This window comes from Solanum lycopersicum, chromosome 8 (genome assembly GCF_036512215.1).
Source record: "Solanum lycopersicum chromosome 8, SLM_r2.1".
In the NCBI taxonomy this organism is placed as follows: Eukaryota; Viridiplantae; Streptophyta; class Magnoliopsida; order Solanales; family Solanaceae; genus Solanum; species Solanum lycopersicum.
The window spans coordinates 3,713,480-3,732,838 of NC_090807.1; the positions used below are offsets into that span (position 1 = coordinate 3,713,480).

Here is a 19,359-nt window from a genome sequence, read left to right on the forward strand (position 1 = left end):
CTAGAACTGCTAATATGCTTTTAAGGAAATTCAAGATTTTGATGTCATCAGGCAAACATGAGATTGTATTAATTAGTGTTGTGATCCAAATGATACCACCAAATAAGTGGTTAATCAAAAGCTAATACATACGTATTATTTTCTCTCCTATACACGACGTACCAAATAAGTGACTAAACAATATCAAAGCTATACAAAAAAAAAAAAAAAAACAGATTAAGCTGAAAGTTCACTTTCTCTATTGCTATTTGTTGAGCCTTCCAATTTTTTCCATGATCTACTCAATAATATCAGTAGCGATAAGCCAGACGATTGGCAAGCTAGACCAATATCAAGCCAATCCATAAAACCTGCATCACATTTTTTTCATAAACAAAAACTTTCATCGAGATTAAATCTTAAATCTGTCTACACAATGACATAAATAAAGCATGTGACTGTACTTGAATTACCTGAGCGTGTAGGCTGAACTTGAAAACAACGAGCCAAGTCGATGCACATAGCATAACGCTCCCACCCAAATCCTCTAACCACCCCTGATATATCGAATGACAAAGTTATTAAGCTTATTTTGAATGTTAAAACTAATAGTGTATATATATATATCTACGGTGATAAATTTCCTTGAGTGAATTCGAGTACAAAGCCTATTAAAAGAAGAGGTACCGTGGAGGCAAATTTGTTACTTATCTCCGCACTATCACTAAAGAGGATAGCCCAGGCAACATGATGATTCAATAGAGCCAAGCAAAGTCCATATACTAACACAATAGTTTGCTTGAAAGCAACAACCACAACATGTTTAGCTCCATCAGGATTTCCAGCTCTTAACTCCTTTGCAACTCTGGTGTTGCATATATATAATGCAATACTTACATACATGATTTACAATGTAACACTCCCTCCGTTTCAATTTATTTATCTTAGTTTGACTGACTACGGAATTCAAAAAAATAAATAAGACTTTTGAATCTTTTACTGGTCTAAAAGCTAAAGATATGTATAATATATCTAAAGTAAAATGAAAAAATTAAAACGGGGGGAGTAATTGTTACTCCTAGTACGTTATATATGCATGAATATGGCTTAAAAGTGGATCGGAAATACCTCATAATCTTTGGCTGCTGAAAAACAATTTTAAGGGGTTAAAAAACTGTTTGTTTTTTTTTTTTACAAAAATGACAAAATAACCCTTTTAAAAGTTTATTACAAAAAATTTGAATACAAACAAGTACAACTTTGTGTTCCATCTATGAAGACAGACAGGCATCAGCATTAGTAGTATTTACAAAGTTAATTGAAATAGATAAAAGTGTGATGATAATTTTAACCCAACTTAATCTTAAAAGTGTAGTACTAAGCAAAATACAAGGTCAAAAATATGGCTTGGATACTCCCATAAACGATTTTTAATGGGACTACTATAAGTATCTGTTGGTGTTATTAGGTATACATATGAACAAAATTACAGCTTAATGGTGCATTCAAATTACAAAATAAAAAAATAAATTAGGCCAGAACAAAGTAGATTTCGCCCCAGAACCCTCAGCAGCTCGGCCCCCACCTTAGGGGAGGCCAATCAAGAGCGAGGAACCCGTCTGTGCATCCAGCATAAATAAAAATTAAACTTCAGGGACTGGAGACATGGACAGCACAGAAGGATTGTTTTCAGCTCGAACTCACCAAATAAATGAAGAAATTCTCTACAAACTGATGATCTTCTTTATTCATCAGTTGGAGCTGGATTATTACACGTTGAGCTTCTATTCATCGATGAATTTTTCCAGCCACACGGATAGTGAACTCTGCTCCGTTCTATATAACTTATAATCTACACAACCAAACAAATGTGTCTGAGTTGGGCTTCAACTAGGATTAAAGAATTTAAAACTCTGGCAGTAGTAAACATCAAACAGAAACCTGAATATACACATTGTTAATACTTCACGAAGATCTTTCAGCTTCAAGATTCAGATTCTCTCCTGTCCCAATCTTCCCCCTGATTTGACATGGAATTTAGCCGCTGTTGCAACTGCCAGCAGTAGAAAATCATGTTAAGAAATGAGACTTCATATTCCCTTCAACTTCTATTTTACTTTTATTTTTATTTTTTTGTTTTGTTTTGAATTTGTGGAGGGAAAAAACAGTTACTGATCCTAAGCCTGATAAAATTTTGTTTGTGGTCTCTCTCTTATAGTTTCTTTCAAATTTTTCAATCCATTAGAATAGTTAGATGACCTATATGCATTAATAAAACCAATTAGGTATTCTACCTGCATGTATTTAAGCTTTTCAGTAGTTAATTCATCCGTCAAGCTACTCATCCTGCATGATTACGTAAGATCAGTTTAAGCAAAGGTCGGTATAAAAGAGAAACATGACAGCAAAGTTGATCTGAGTCCACAGCTAGCTCACCTAGCTTGAAGCTCAGATATTTTGACCAGCAGCATGCGCTCCCTTTCAGAAACAGCTGCATCAACCTGCAAAATAGGTGAAACTCTGAAATCTTGACGAAAATGAACAACAAAAACAGACGGTTTAATAACTGGAATGTTTAGGTCTTATCTAAGTAATAAGTATAGAGCTATACACAATGAAATACTTCAAAAGTACTTAAAATGAATACTTCAAGGCATTGAGATTAAAGTTCATACAAAGTTGTCAGCAGCAGTTACATAATTAGTCAGTTACTTTTCCAGTTGCTTATGGAGTGAAGACTAAATAAAAATCAGGTCAAAGATAAAATCAAACACCTACTGATAGAATCTATAGAGTAATAGGTCACACAGGTATCACAACAAGGGGGGGAAGAAATGCCGGATAAGTTTGGATAACGGAACACCCTTATACTATGTACTGCAATGCATTGTCACTACTAATAAAAATGTCTTCCCTGTCATTTCTAATAATGACCGTCTAACATGAAGTTCATTTGTGAGTGGTATGAATTTCACTAAAAGAAACTTGACATATGTCAAGCAGACATTTAATAAGGTGAGTCAAATTTATAATCAATAAAATGGTAAACAGATTATCTAATAATCCAAAGTTTTATCTTGTTTGACCAGCTATTTAGATATCATTGAAGGAAATCAGAGCACTATATCTGGTTGGACATCTAGTTGGATAAATATTTTAAAATGGTTTAAGATAAAAAAATGGGTAAAACAACTCTAATAAAATGAAAGGGGCGGGAAAGATAGTACAGGTTGCACCTGACCAAGTATCACGCAGTTCGTTGCCTTGAATAGTATACGTCGAGTACAAGGCAATTCATCCAAATAATTTAGGAGTGCATGCTTCTTGGTTATATTCATAGGAGTATAGTTTAAAAGCATGAGATAAGACATCCATTGTTTATTATACAAGAAAACAAAGTTTTTTTGCTATAGAACTAACTACTGGATGATGCTTGGGCATATAGTATCTACAGACTCTTCCAGAAAAGCATATTGTAAAATGCTGACATATGTACTTACACTTCCATTATTCTCTGCAACACACTGTGAAGATGACTTTCCATATTGCGGAGCTGAGATAAACCAAGAAATTCAGAGCATTGAAGAAACCATATTACCATTAGAACATGTGTTCTCTACACATTAAGATTAGACATTTCTTTAGATAGTTACTCACCATCTCCTGCCTCAGGTGGTTGCAAGCTACTCAGCAGATTCACAATTAGATCCTAGTAATAGAAAACAGTAGAAATAAAGAGAGATCTCTGTTCAATAATTAGAAATAAGGAGAATATTAAAATAATGGACAAAGGACTCTTTATTCTTATGCTTTTTTATTAGGAAAGGAAGGCATACTGAGGAAGTAGTCTTATGTTCCTATCATAAACTTGAAACATTACCTGTTGGATTGATGTCTGTTGAAAAAGATTTTGTAGGTGAGGCATCAGAACTGAGGCAGGAATATTATCAAGGCCAAGCTCTTTTGGTATTCGACTGGGAGGCTGAAAATTGATGAGCAATACCCTACCATTAGATCCATTATATTTTTTTCTTCTATTTTGTTTTAACTTGTTTAAGAAAAATGGAGTTACTATATGGGGAAGGGAAGTTTTTAATTTTCTCATATCACTTAGCCGTGGATTTAAAGAAAGGACCAATTCACAAACCATCAGTTTAGATTCCATTATCCAGTCTCCAACACTAGCAGTCTTCCTCAACTGTGACCCCTGGAGATCACATGGATCTTATGTCAAAGATAGTACAGGATGTAGATTGTCTTGTCTTAAAATATATAAGGCAACACTACACACCTTACATGAGAAAATTGCAGAGGAACTATACATGATACAATATCCTGCCATACATATTGTTTTAACAGAAATGACATACCTTTACAAGATCTACATTTTCTGATGTCACAGAAAACCTCCCTTTTATTTGAACCAAGTTGGCCGTGGACTTGTCTTCTGATGAATCTTTGAATCCTGGCGAGAAAATAATAAATATTAGCATAAAGCAAAGTTCAGCTTCAGTTGACATGTGACTGGAGAAAGACTATCCCTACAGTGCACAATAAAACAATTTTAGCAAAAAAAATTTGTGTGGAATGGCATTAATACCCCCAGATGAGTTAATTGGGGCTGATTTACTATTTGCTGAAGCTCGATTTGGAAGCATTAGAGGTCCACTAAAGCTGGGCGCCCTTCGTACTTGATGAGCTTTTTCTGCTTGTTGGTTTTCAATCTTACTTCTGTTGCAGAAGCACAAGTTACATGAGGCAAAGTTTTCATTTAGATAACATGTAGCAAAAGTGCAAAAGGATCATCTAAAATTAACAATTTATAATACTTTGCTATGCACAAACTGACAAACTAGTGAGTAAACACAGCCATCATTCTACTGAACTAATCCCTAGTCTCAAGATTAGCCTCGTTAAGAAGTTACCAAAGCACTAAACATAGACTGAGAGAATTCTTTATCTTTTGATATTCTTTTTGTTTCTTCAAAACAAATGGAGTAATAATCTGATTAAAAAAATGGGTAACTGACAAGAAAGATGGTAAAAAGACCAATTTTGAGCTTATGGTTCGGAAAGCTTCAGGCACGAGGTAATTTAGATAAATTTCTTTCGGCATAACAGCTGATTACATGAACTGATAGAAACGACTCTTTGCTCTGGAATCATCAGACTCCAAATTGTGTTGGTGAAACACATGATACAGTAGATTAAACAAACAGTATCAGACCTTTCGAAGTTGGCAGATCTTTCTGATGCCGAATGACTTAGCTCAACACCTGGCATAAGTGGTCCACTCTGACTTCGACAAGTTTTTGCTGTTTGGCATTTACTTTTGGCTTGCACTGCCTCTTTGTCTGAGGTAAGGGGTGGCAGCTCTGTTTTTGATGAATTCTTCTTCAGTCCACCTTCCTCCTGATGGTCCGAATCCAGCTTATTACATTCCAAGTCTTCTCCCTTCTTTCTCTGGCATTCAGCTAATGTCACTTCACCAACACTTCCGTGCTCACTAGAAACAGAAAAAATTCAATAAAAATTTATTGACATGACAATACTTATGATGATACATAAAATAATGGTAGTGTTTCTCATATGATACCCAATCTATCATATTTGATGTTGATGACAAAACCTTTTTTATATTTTCTCCTGGAGACAGACATGCTTATGCTACCTTTGAGAAAATTGATTATTGTCAAAAGTAGAAGATATGAACCCCTAGAACAAACTTTTAGTGAAAACACACATCATTTATGGGTTCTCACTTTATTAAGCTTAAAGAACTCGAGTTCATTAATACTTGACGTTCAAACCATGATCAGATTTCCTCACTGCTAATTAATGCTACAAAAACATCAGCAACTAACTTGGTATTTCTTCTATGATCTAAAACACAAGTGACTGACTCGTAGGTCACTTTGTTAATCTTAAAAAACTCAAGCTCATTAATACTTGACGTTCAAACCATGATCAGATTTCCTCATTTCTAATTAACCCTACAAAAATTTTCAGGAACTAAGGCTGACTCGTAATTCTTTTTCCCTGCCTAACTGGGTAACATGGAATAGATACAAGGGTACTTTCTACAGTCGCTGAAAAGAAATAATTTGATATATACCTGGAAATGATATCTTGTTTTAAGGATGATTTACCAGCATTTAGAGCAGAAACTGAATTCTCCTGCAATATACAAACATTCTCATGCCCGGAGATACTAGAAGCAAATTTTTAAAAATTCAAGGATGTATTATTATTTATTGCAGATGAATAACTTGAGGATATAGCTCAAAAGTTTTTTTTGATTACAAGATAAAAAATAATAATCTGAAAACTGCATAAATATAACATTGCTAGGGACCTTGTAGTTCATATAAGATTTTATGCTTTCATCTTCTTCCCTAATCTCAGGTATTTCGTCATCATCTTGCACCTGCCACAGTGAAAGTGAAGTCGGCCTTTTTTGAGTTCAGGAAAAACACAAAGAACAAGTTGAAATTATCTTTATCACTTTATAGATGCATTTTCACGTACATACCATTGAAGCTTGAAACTTCAAATCCTCCAGATCAAAGTTCCAGGCACTAACACCTCGTTGGTATTCACTCTGACAAGAGCATACAAGATATTAGAACAGAACAAATACTAAATGAATCAACCATCCTGTTTATATTCAATTTTAGGAGCCACTGGTAGAGATAATATAAGCTAAAATTACAAGTAGACAGAAGCAAACCACCCCAAAAGGAAAATTTCTTTGCTAATTATGTCAAGAATTGCCCCAAGCTTAGGCAGAATATGTGTATGCAAACATTTTAGCCAAGAACATATAGCAAAAGAACAGAAATTAAGCTTCAGACAACAAATATATGCAGGGAACTGAAGAGTGCCTTTTTCGGTCTTTTGGCTAAACTCAAGTTAGTATAAACACAAGAAACTGAAGATGGTCTAGCTTAAAAGGCAGAAAAGTACCAAAAGAAAAGCTTCAACAGAGCTTTACAAAGAGAGCAGCATAGTAGCAGATCTCCCCTTTTTGGGATGTTGAGAACAACATGACACAAAAAAATGCCAACAATCAACAATTGCCTGAAACAGTTCCACAGGAAAAAAAATGCTTCAAACCTGTGATATTGCTTCTTGCTCGGATGAAGGCATTTTCTTCGAGGCTAGTTGTGCAGCATCTTTAAGCTGCAGTAGTTTCGTCAAGGAAAAGTTAGACGATGCTAAGCAGGAAAGAACCATAGAACAGACATATTATGAGATACCTGGAGCATTTTTACTCGACTCCCTAGCGATGGTAAGTCGGCAAACAGTTTCTTTACAGACAGCTCTGGAGGCTTAACTTTTTTGAAAAAAATGTGCTTCAACAATTTTTCAGCAGTTGGCCTTTTAGTTTGATCTTTCACCAAGCACATGGCAACCATTTCCTTGAAAGACTGTTAAAGAATAAAAAAGTTTTGGATTTCATACATGAAAAGAACAAAAGCATTGAACCATACTCTAGAGCAAGATCATCAAAATATATCCAGCATCTAAATCAACCAGTGCAAACTAAAAAGATTACCTTCGAGAATTTCTTATCACGGTCATAGTCAAGTCCAGGAGGAGCACTGTTTATGGTCATCAGCAGAACCTATCACAGGAGAACCAAGGTCTCTAAGTTCAGTTAACACATATACAAGCATATCGCTAAATTATTTATTTGAAATTGATAACAACTTGTATTAACAGTAAAACTCAGCTACAAAGGCTGAGTTGTGATCGTTACAAACAAAAGTATAAGGGGGCACCTAACAAAAAACTTACACCTTCCACCCCAAAATAAAGCATACACTTTTCCTATTAGATCTACCAGTTCCCCTATCTTCCCCCACATGTTTCTTTACACCAAAATAGATGAGACTAAGACAATTCATCCTGATTTTCTGAATAGGACTGAGTGTGCTCAAAACAGTTCCTTCCCTTCCATATTATCTACCATATAGCTAAATTATTATTCTTGAACACTCCTGAAAATGACTATATACCTTCATTGGAGGGTACTTCGAAAATGGTGCATGACCATGAGCCAGCTCTAAGGCAGTTATTCCAAACGACCAAATGTCAGCCCTGTAGATGGATGATGAAAAAATCATGCCTCTCAGAAATTAAAGCAGTCCTTCTGGTAACTATCAGAAATGCTCTGAAACCATAAATAGATAAATATTTTGGTAGACATATCCACACAAATGTTTACTTGGTCGAACAAAATGTATATTTTAATTAAAGTTCAATATCACATCTTAACAAGGTATGCAAACATGTGTCGCCAAGTTTATACTGTGACAAGAAAACTCACTTGAAATCATATCCAGTTCCAGGCTGCAAAACTTCTGGTGCCATCCTACAAACTCAGTTGAAACAACAATGAGAAAAACAAGACATTCAAAGAAACAAAGATGGACGGAGAATCAATCAGTAAGATGCTTATACACTCACCAGCACGGAGTTCCTGTAAATGTATTCCTAGAGCGCTGCCTGTCACCACTGTCAAACATGCATGCAGAGACACCAAAGTCAGCGAGCTTTACTACCCCATTAGTGTCCAGCAATATATTCCCAGCCTGGAGTGACACCAAATGTCAGAACAAGCACAAACATCACCATTAGAGGAATCAGCATCAGGAGGAAACATTAGTTATAATCAATACCTTAACATCTCGATGAATGTGCCCATGTGAATGGAGATATTCCAAAGCCTTGAGAGTTTCTTTCAAGATAGAACCAATAACAGCCTCCTCAAATCCATCTGGATATGATATCTTCATGAGGTGCAAACAAGAACCTTCAGCCATGAAGGGCATTACCACCCAAAGGTAGTGATCAACAACGAATGAACAAAATGCTTTTATTAAATTTGGATGGCCAATTAAACTCATTGTTTGGGCTTCCCTACGAATATCATCCTGCGAAAAAGTATAATTTGTTTTCAAGAAACATATAGAAACAAGATTGTACACAAATAAAATTGTAATTTTACGAGATAGCTTTAACATGACACCTTAACTACAAACCATAAGAAGTCTTCCTTTGCTGTGTACTCAAAAAGGCAAAATGGTGTGTTATCCAAAATTGGTTTTTCAGTCAGTAATGAAAAGAAAAAAGAGTATGCAACAACAAAGAACCAAAAGTCAATGAAAAGTATAATGCCTCAACTTATAGAAATTCTGACAATCTTCTGTGTCTTTTTGGTAGGGGGAGGGGATCAAGAATCGAGAGGCACAAATGTGGCTGTTGTTGTGTCATGGAATGCAAAAGATTAAAATTAGCCTATTTCTTAAGATGATGGAAAGGAAATCTTCGTATGAAAGTATACATCAAACCAGTCTCATTAGAACTTTTTATCTGCAGTTGTGAGTAGAAGTTGCTATTTGGCAAGCTTCTTTTAAACTTTAAATTAATAAACTTGTAAAAAAAGGTTAGTTAGCCCAGTTGGAGTTCCAGATTCTGTCTTTAAGATAGAGGTTTGAAAGCATTGTCTAACTAAGATAACCAACAACTCCAATATTTTTCATAAACACAGAAGTACTCTGTAACACGCACATATCCAACCTCCACCACCCAAAACAAGAAAAGAATAAGAGAAATCATAGATCAAGTTAATGCATACATATAAACAGTGATACCACCAACAGTTTTTTGCAGGAAACTACTTTCCAAGTGTAACAAGGGCATACCCTTTTTGGCACTTCCATACCAAGCAATAGCTTAAAGTGTCACACGGAGGAGGTCCAACTGTAGTTCCATTATTGAGTATGGATAAGATTCCAAATGTGAACATCGAAAGTAGAGTAGATAGAATCAAACTAGCAATATATCATAAAGAGGATCAAGTATATTTTTCTTTTCTTGAAATTGTAAGTATTACTACAAACATAATAGCACACAGATTTTGCCTGAATACATCCCAAGAAAACAAGGTAGACCCTGACTATCTATGTAAAGAACCTACAAACTGTAACATGAAAAAAAGAACCAAGTATTCATGTAATGACATTGTGAAGTTGAAACTGGAAAATGGATTTTGAAGATATTTTAACCCGATTGATACCTTAAGTTTATGAAGATACTTGGTCCAACTGATGGAAAATCTTGAATGGATCATTTAGAATTAATACAAATGTCATCTCTTCCATGCATCCAAGCTAAATAAAAATCATGAGCAGGTCCTCAATGGTGGTATATTTTATTACAGACAGACTCGATAAAATTTATTGGGAGGGACTCTCTTGTTTGGATTTTTTTTTATGTGTGCCTAGTGCTAAAATTGGAGGACAAAATGAAGCTGGTGAAGATCTCTATGTGATCGTTTTTAACCTAGTCATGTCAAAACATGGGAATTTCTGCAATTTATAATGACATTTTATAGCACGGGATTCTTTATTGAAGATGTCAATTCTATAGCTAACTTCTATAATGCTTGAAAATTTCAGCCTTGAAGACAAAAGGCTAATTCCAAAGAGCTAATTGTCTAAGACATCTTTACAAAAGGAAAAAACAAATTGTATTACACAAGAGGTTTCGTTGAAGATTATAGTTTTCTTTCCAAGTGTCCTCGAAGATAACGTTGGAGATTAAAATTAATGTTACTCAGATAGGCATAGGAAACCTAAATCTTCCAAAGGATTTCAAGAGAAAACTAGATAACATCATTAGAAGCTCCAACCACTTCAGATATGAGCTAGTTAAATAAAATAATCTTTCAAAATATGTCGTATTGCGCGAAAAGTTGTGGTTGTAGTACATTTTTGTATAACTTTCGCAAAGCAAATCTATGCCAGCGCATGAGTTAATACGACAACTACCCCCACGCAAATTTCATGATTCAACTAACAGTTTGCACTTGGAACTCTTTAGGAAATGAAGCTCGTTACTTAAGCACTAGCAAACTATAAAAATGACACACTCATTTTTTAGCCAAAGCTAAAAAGGAAACTACAATTCCATACTGAAAACTTGTAGCCCTCATTTCCCCCAAAATCAAAGAACAAAGCCTTCATTCAACTCAATGATCTCAATACACCAATTCGCAACCCAATCCACTCCTAAATACTTATCCGTATCTACACAAAATCATATAGCAAAACATCAACTAAATGAAAAACCAATTCAGAGGCAGATCCACTATACAGAGACTCGATTACTTTCTGATTGTTTTCTACTTTAGATGATCCGAGCTTCGAAGAGTGAGATCGATACTACCTACTGTAATGAATCTCATCCACCTCGAAGTCAAATCAAGTCACATTCGAACTCAATTCAACATACTTAAAACAGCATAATCACAACTAATTTTTTTTGTGTGTAACAACCTCAAAATCCACTGTTAAAAGAGATAAGAACAAACCAGATTGCTGTTACATCGATCGAGATCCAAACACTTGACTGCTACAACTTCATTAGAAGGTATATAGATCGTTCTATAAACAGTTGCACTTGCTCCATATCCAACTTCTTCTAGAAGCTTGTAATCGCTCGGATTAACCGAGTAACTTTTCTGACCGCCGGTCATCGGTAAACCAGAAAACTCTGATCGGAAAACCAGTTAAGAGTTCTCTCAGTGTTTTGAAAACGAAATTATTAGCTTTGGTTCGATATTATTCAGAAATAATATTTATTTCAATTTTTTACGTATTATCGGTTGACAGCCATGGGAAACGGAGGAAGACGTACGGGTTAATGGGTTATTGGGTCGGATCGGACTTTTTACGTGCTGACGTGGAGACCCGTACGAAGGGTACAGTACGAATACGGGTATGGAGTGCTGGTAATGATGACGTGGCGACCCGTGCTGAGGGTACAAATACGAATACGGATCCGGGTACTTATGCTGACGTGGGGACATGCATTTTAGCGTGTGATGATTGATAATGACTATAGATATTGTTTTGTCCAAGAAAAAAATAGATAAATTTTCTATTTTTGCTTTTTTGAGTGACCCTCCACCAAAAGTTGTCGATATTTTTTAATAAAATTTCTTCTTGTTATGAATAAATAAAAAAAAATTGTTATTCATGTCTTGTAGGGGAACAAAGAAAGACTAAATAATTTAATAAATTAGAATTATATGGTTTTATAATTTCAAATGATTAGACATAAATGTGATATTTGATAGAGATGGCAATGGCGCGGGGCAGGGCGGTTGAACCGATAAGACCCGATTTTGATCCAGTCTTATTCGGTTCTTATCTGATTACTAAGAGATTGGGTGGAACTTTGGAATTTTCTGGTAAACTTGATTTCGATAAGAAAATTCGATAAGAAAGTTTCAATATCAATGTTGATAAAACCGTACCTGTTGATCCAGTACTGTTCAATTGCCAGACTTAGGTGGAGTTGGCAAGTGATAAGTAAAAGAAATCTCTTGAAAGATGTAATTGATAATTATGAACTTATTCTCTCATAATTTTCTCTTTCTCTCACCTAGTAACATTATATAAATTAATTAATAAAATACAATTCATTTATTATAAACTAAAACTGATATGTTAATAAATGTGATAGTAACAAAAGAACCGAATCCCATTATCCCCTATTACTTTTAAAATTCTCCAAAACTCTTTATTTTCTTAATGTATCCGAGCTACATATTAATGTATCTGAGCCGTATTTAATGTATTCGAGCTAGTTTTTAATGTATTCGAGTTACAGATCAATGTATCTAAACTAGTTTTTAATGTATCCGAGCTTTATATTAATGTATCAGAACTTCAATTATTGTATCCGATTTTTTTAATTTTTAAAAGATTAATGTAATTAACTTATTAAAAATAAATTGTAATTTCATATTAAAACAAGTAAAAATTTAAGGAATCTCATAGTGAAACATAATAATTACAACCTGTCACAACTAATTTAATATTTACAAAAAATCACTTAAAAATGTAGTCGCGTGATACATTAGTACATTGTGATACATGGTAAATGATACACAGTGATTTAATAATTGTTAAGATAAAAAGGGAGAAAACATAAAACATTTAAGTTTGTTATTTAATTCAGCTTAAGTTACGGTAACAAAGCATTAAGAAACAATAATTCAACACATAATTGAATCATACTTTCACATTTTGAAAATTCAAGATTATATTATCTAGGTTGAAGACAATTTTATGAACATCCATTGAAAAGGCGAAAAATACGAATTAGATTTCTGTTATTTTGGATGATACGTGATGAATACATCAATTTTGATGAGGCATTCAGAAATTTGGGTGAGCGAATTGCAGTATGAAAGTTACAAAATCGACGAAATTGTTGTTGGAGATTCAATTTCATTTTCGAATCTCAAAGCAGCAATTGCAGCCGATTTGGATATCGATGTATCAAGGAAAGATATTGAAATTCGTTACATTGTAGAAGGTAACTCCTGTCCAATGAAGGTTAAGAATGATATGGGTGTTAAACTATATTTAGAATTGGAAATAAAAATGAGCCAGGATTTTCAATGTATCCATTATGTATTGACACAATTGAAAAGATTGGTGGGACTATACATAACTTTGATGGAACATGTGGAGAAATTACATGTGTAGAAGGCACAACACAGGATACACAAGCTTTGGCAGTGGTTGCATCTAGTTTATTTGATTCGTATGAAAATCCAAAATTTGGAATTAGGAATGTTATAATCGATTCAGAAAGTGTAGAGGTGAAGACAGGTCATATATATAAGGATAAAGCAACACTTGTAGATGTGATGACGAAATATAAGATAAAGAACAACTTCAATTGCAAACTAAAGAGATCTGATCAACAAAGGTATGCTAGTGTTTGAAATTTATATATATTTACATGCTGATAAAATTAGTACATGAAACATTACTGTTTTCTATAAAAACCTCCATGTATCATTATTCGTTGATATTTTGAGTTAAATTTGTTTTAATCTATGATTCACTATTTCGCTAAGTTTATTGATATATTGAATTAACTATATTGATACTTTAATATACTACTGATGATATATTAAGGACTATATCAATTTAAACAAGCATAGCAAAAAATTCTGATACGTGTAAAAATAATTTTCTTCGAAAATGGTGGATACTTTCGTGTAATTTATTGTGTGATTACTTTAAACATTATTGATGTATATATTATTTGATGTAATTTCTATAAGTATTAATATGATGAAAAAATGTACGCAACTATGTGTCACGGACTTAGAGTATTTGCTAAGACTCCGTGCGGCCCTCGATGACTTACTCACTAATCTTTCAAGATCTTGTCAGTTCAAGGAAGCCTTAAGAATCGAAACGCTAACAGAATGCTTTGAAAGACTTAGAAAGAAAAGAAAGAGAGCTTTTGAAGAAGGCTTTTGTATTGCTCTATTTATACTACTTCCTAGGGACTAAAGTGCAATTAATATTTACTTTACAAGTCCCTAAAATATTTACATTTTGATCCCTTTTCTAGAGAATTCTACACTACCTTGGGACCTTCTTTAGCCTTCTTGAGAGTTCTAAAGTGTTCTAAAGTTCTCCACACAACTCTAGAGCAATCTGCCCCTTTTCAGACGCGAAATCAGACTAAAATTGTGGCGGGACGTCACATATGTGTTGGTATACTTTTCAGACAAATGTGGTTGGACTATGAAGGCATCCTGCAGGAAAAAATATGATATTTTCATTGTTAGAAGTTTCAGTAATGAACATGCATGTCCGATAAGGGAGAAGGTATTAACCAAAGTCCAAGCAACAGTCGGATTTGTAAGTGGAGTTACTACTCTAAAATTGGTCAATCATAAACGAATTTATACTTCGAAAGATATAATTGATGATATTAGAGAATTCTTTGGGGTTCAAATATCTTACCAGCAATCATGGCGTGCTAAAGAATGTGCACTCTCCATGAATAGGGGAAAATCATCTGCAGGATATAGCCGGTTGCCGCAATACATACACATGTTAAATACCGTATATCCAAATTCTTATATAAGAATGTAGAAGACTGAGGAGGATGAATTTATGTATCTGTCCTTCACCTTAAGACCATTCATTAGGGGATTCAATTACTGAAGGCCAATAGTTGTAGTGGATGGTGCACATTTTGAGTGGAGCTTACAAAGGGTCATTTGTATCAGCAAGCACACTTGATGGCGCAGGTATGTATTTTTTTGTAGTTGTGATGTGTTTGTATATGTTACGTCCAAATGCTACATTGTGTGTCTGTAATCAGGTTGCATATTCCCATTGGCATATGGTGTTGTTGACACCAAAAATGATTGTTCGTAGACATGCTTTTTCAAACAATTCAAAAAGGCATTTGGAGAGATAAAAGATATGTGTGCTGGTTCTGATAAAAATGAGAGTATTATGTAGAGTGTGAGGATTGTAATCCCAAATGTACCTTATTATGCATGCATATGGCATCTTTGGAAGAATGTATGTGGCAATTTCAAAAGGAGCAGAAAGACGCTAAGTGATCTATTCAACTCTATGAAATCGCAGCCCGCTAGGGCGACCTCCTTATGCATGGACATAGAGATAACTAAAGGAACCCGAAAAAGAAGTCCCTTTAGTTGCAAGGCATATAGAAAAGAAGATTTTGATAAGTTGATGGCTAAGGTTGATAGAATTGATCACAGGGTTAAGGGGTACCTTAAAGATGCAGGTTATGAAAAGTGGTCACGAGTTCATGCAACAGTAAATAGAGGTAGAATGATGACTTCGAACATTGCAGAATATATCAATTGTTGTCTTGTTGAAGCATGCCAATTAACTGTATTAGAATTCTTGGAAGAAGTTAGAATTCTATTTGGTTCTTGGCATTGCAAAAACAGAGAAGTAGCCTCATATACAAAGGACACATTAGAAAGAAAATTTGAGGAGTTGTTGATTATAAATGCGGCTAAAAGTTCAATGATGGAGGTATGTATCATTATATAATATTTTATATTATATATCTAATTCATTGTATCATTTTGCAGTTTGAACATGATTTATGTTGAAAAAATTATATATTTAAATTTTTTAACGTACACAGGTTGTTCCATCATCTGAATTTATTTTCTCGATTTATGAAGCTGGAAGAAGATATATTATTTGTCTTGAGCGGGAAAGTATGTTCTTGTTGTAGATTTCAACTAGATGAGATACCTTGTGCACATGCAATCGCTGTATTGAAAGAAAAGAATGTCACAGATATGCATCCATATTGCTCTGATTACTACAAGCATGATGCATTGGCAAAAACATATGAAATTCCAATGGTACCAATGCCAGATAAGGCAAATTGGTCAGATCCTAATAACGTGGTAGTTGAAACTATTTATCCACCTAGATATAGAAGATTGTTTGGACGACCAAGAAAACGAAAAAGAAAGAATGCAGATGAAAAGATTTCGGTGAACACAAACTGTTGTGGACAATGTGGACAAGAAGGACACAATAAAAGAACTTGTACTTTCTTCCCAAAAGAGAAGTGAATTAGTCGTAGTGTTTTTTAAGATATTAATATTTTTTTTGAATAATTTATAACGTAAAAATTTATCATTTTCAGCATTCATTTCAGTTACAATTTGGACACTTTTGGTTTTGATAAATAAACTTATAAATAACCTGTGTTAATTAAATTTTAAGTTGCGCTTTTGATTATAAATATTTTGTTATTATTTATGTTGAAAAATATATTTGTGTCAATATTTCTTTTTTATTTAAATTTTGTAATTCTTATGTTACACTATGAGATAAAAATTCAGGAATTATTGGGTAACATATCGTACATGATACATATGCTTTAGCCAATGTATCATGTGCTTTTAATTCAAAACACAAATGTATATTTTGGGTAACGTAACACACATGTATCATGTGCTTTGCCCAATATATCATCTACATTTAATTGAAAAAACACACTTATTGAGGTTACTGTATACATTACAATGAATATAAATCACGTATCATGTAATTTATATTATTTAACTTGTGTAATGCTTTATCTGATATACTTTACTTGAAATATACAGTAAATAGCTTTACTTTTACAAAACTATCGCACTTCACACAACTATGATATTCATTGTAACTAAGTATCATATAAATTTAGGTTTCAAATAAACTATTTATTACTAACTATGATTAATTAAAAAAAGGCAGAACACATAAGCGGCCCCTTGAACTTGTCAAGATTTTCCGTATAGACACCTTAACAAGAACTCCTTCCTATTGAACACTTAAATCACTCAAAAAATGTACCTATCAAACACACTTGGCTGACTTGTCACCTTTCGTTTAAGGCACGCCTTTTGAGCACGTGTAGTGAGAAAAAAAGCTGATGTGTCTGATTGGCACACTTTACGGTCCAAATCTTTCCCTTTTATTTATCTAACCCTAGATTTTTCCATTTTTTTTATTTCTCATCTTTTTCTTCTCCACATCTCAGCATTGTTGCTGAAAATCAAAAAATTCTTCATTCATCTTCTTCACAGAGAAAGAAATGTACAATTTGTCGATTTCAACTTCTTCAAATGTCCTAACTTTCTCGAATCAGCCGTAGAACATGTCTTATTCACCTCTTGAAAATATCTTCTTCACTCTCTAAATTAACTTAATATTAAAATTGTGTTATTAAAGCAACATCAATTCTGATGGTTGAATTAAAAAAAACATGATTAAACAAAATCCATAAACAAAGTTGCTAAAAATAACTAAATACGGAGTTGTGCCTTTTTGATTTCTTGGTAATTTTAAGTTTTAATCATATTTGTTAATGATAAAAAAGAGAGGAAGAAGAAGAATTGAGCTATGCAAGTTAGAGAATATTGTTTGGAAGGAAAGGGGAGGATAAATTATGAAATAGTTTTACATTGTTTGGGAGGAAAGGAAAGAATAAATTATGAATTATTTTTATAATAAAAATAAAAAGAACAAATAGAGAGTTCATAAAATTATTAATGGCGGAATTTAAGTTGGCAGTAAGGAGGAGCTTCAAAGAAGAAGATGCAGAGGGGCTGCTGAATCTGATAATTTTTTTTTGTAAAAAATATTTTCTTTTTAATTTGCCACGTGTCACGTTATGATTGACTCTTTTTTCATATTATAGTGTTTAAAAGTTACGCACTCTATATATTTTTGGATAATGTCATTGAAGTATCTAATAGACACACTTTGTGTATACATAAGGTGTTCAATAGGAATATGGCCTCATTAAGGTGTCTAAACGAAAAAAGTGTGCAAGTTCAAGGGGCCACTCATGTGTTCTGCCTTTAAAAACTTTGACTACACTTTATTAAACTTGTGTGACACCATAATATGTTTGATATTTATGTTTTTTAAGCAAAAATACTTGTTCTATAATGTAACAACAAAAAAATCCTTGAAGGAAATTGACAAAATCATTAAAGTAACATTAAAAACATCAAAATACTTGTTCATTAACATATCAAAACAAGAAATATAACTTTAAAACATTGTTTATGAATAGATGTTACACTATGTGAACCAAATCTTCTTCTGGTGGTGGTGTTACTACGCCCTTAGATTTTGGTGGATCATCATTGTCACTAATTTATCCACACTTAGCCTTCTCGCTACCATAACTCCACAACAATGCTCCATATCTTTGACCTAGGTATTTAGGACAAAATCAGCATATGATATATTGATTTGATCACTCATATACTCGGCAAATGCAGTAACATTAACCCATAGTCTCTACAAAAAAAATGCAGAATATAAATTAAAAACTTAATGATACATGATTAAGAACAAACGAATGAAATTCTTGATACTTACAGGCTATCACTATTCTGTTAAGCAATGTCTTGTGTAAATTCAATCATGAAAGGAACTTGAGGCTCCAAAAGTGAACCAGTAATGTTGTCCTTGTATGCATGACAATCACCAAATTTTGTTCGCTCAATTTCTTCAAAATATCCACTGTTCAGTAGGTAAGAAGAAAGCATTTTAGACCACATTTTTATCTCATGATGAATTACTTTTTTCCTTGTGCATATTGATGAGTCAAAAAATCTTATCACCCTGTTTTTCAACTGAACAACTGCCAGCACTCAATGAAATTCTTGATCGCAGTTAATTACGATGTAGACCTCATCTACAAGATGTCATGGTAAAGTAGCAGGGAATCCAAAACCTTTGATGATGTTAATTATTAACCTCTCATATACATTTATAGCTGAAGCGCGATCAACATGTTTTTGTACTAAGACTATCATCATCATTATCCATATAATACCTATCATAACAATTTTTTTCATGTGACATGAACAGGCAGTGGGTTGTTGTGTATTTATATTGATCCATGTTGCAGAGTTTTTATTTTTTATGAAGGTAGTAAAAAATCACATCGATATGCTATAAAAAATAAATAAAAACATAATAAGAA

The 19,359-nt window shown here is 33.6% G+C and overlaps 1 protein-coding gene across 3 annotated transcripts; it reads right to left on the reverse strand.

Moving 5' to 3' along the window:
* Positions 1-1,315: 1,315 nt before the first annotated feature.
* On the reverse strand, positions 1,316-11,658 carry LOC101265048 (serine/threonine-protein kinase BLUS1-like). 3 transcript variants are annotated; one of them, XR_742613.4, is made up of 23 exons: positions 11,360-11,658; positions 8,664-8,918; positions 8,452-8,576; positions 8,312-8,356; positions 8,001-8,082; positions 7,538-7,606; positions 7,239-7,409; positions 7,096-7,161; positions 6,512-6,580; positions 6,335-6,406; positions 6,095-6,156; positions 5,207-5,485; positions 4,580-4,710; positions 4,350-4,444; positions 4,127-4,186; positions 3,860-3,961; positions 3,637-3,688; positions 3,480-3,532; positions 2,416-2,480; positions 2,274-2,325; positions 1,921-2,032; positions 1,684-1,831; positions 1,316-1,598 (listed from the first exon to the last, which is right to left on the reverse strand). XR_742613.4 is itself a non-coding variant. In XM_004244605.5 (22 exons), the coding sequence occupies exons 1-21, from the start codon at positions 11,522-11,524 to the stop codon at positions 1,964-1,966; spliced, it is 2,139 nt and encodes a 712-aa protein (XP_004244653.1). In that variant the 5' UTR covers positions 11,525-11,658; the 3' UTR covers positions 1,316-1,831; positions 1,921-1,963. The 3 variants fall into 3 exon arrangements, 2 of the variants coding, with proteins under 2 accessions (XP_004244653.1, XP_069143832.1); XM_004244605.5 differs by having other exon boundaries at positions 1,316-1,831; XM_069287731.1 differs by lacking the exon at positions 11,360-11,658 and adding an exon at positions 9,690-9,722 and having other exon boundaries at positions 1,316-1,831.
* Between the last annotated feature and the right edge of the window lie 7,701 nt (positions 11,659-19,359).

Excerpts from the sequence above, each read along its gene's own strand:
- LOC101265048 (XM_004244605.5), bottom strand. The coding sequence starts at position 11,524 with ATGACCGGCGGTCAGAAAAGTTACTCGGTTAATCCGAGCGATTACAAG. Across the intron at positions 8,577-8,663 it reads ACATTCATCGAGATGTTAAG|GCTGGGAATATATTGCTGGA; the intron begins GTATTGATTATA and ends GTGTCACTCCAG. Across the intron at positions 4,445-4,579 it reads CCCAATTAACTCATCTGGGG|GATTCAAAGATTCATCAGAA; the intron begins GTATTAATGCCA and ends TTTTCTCGCCAG.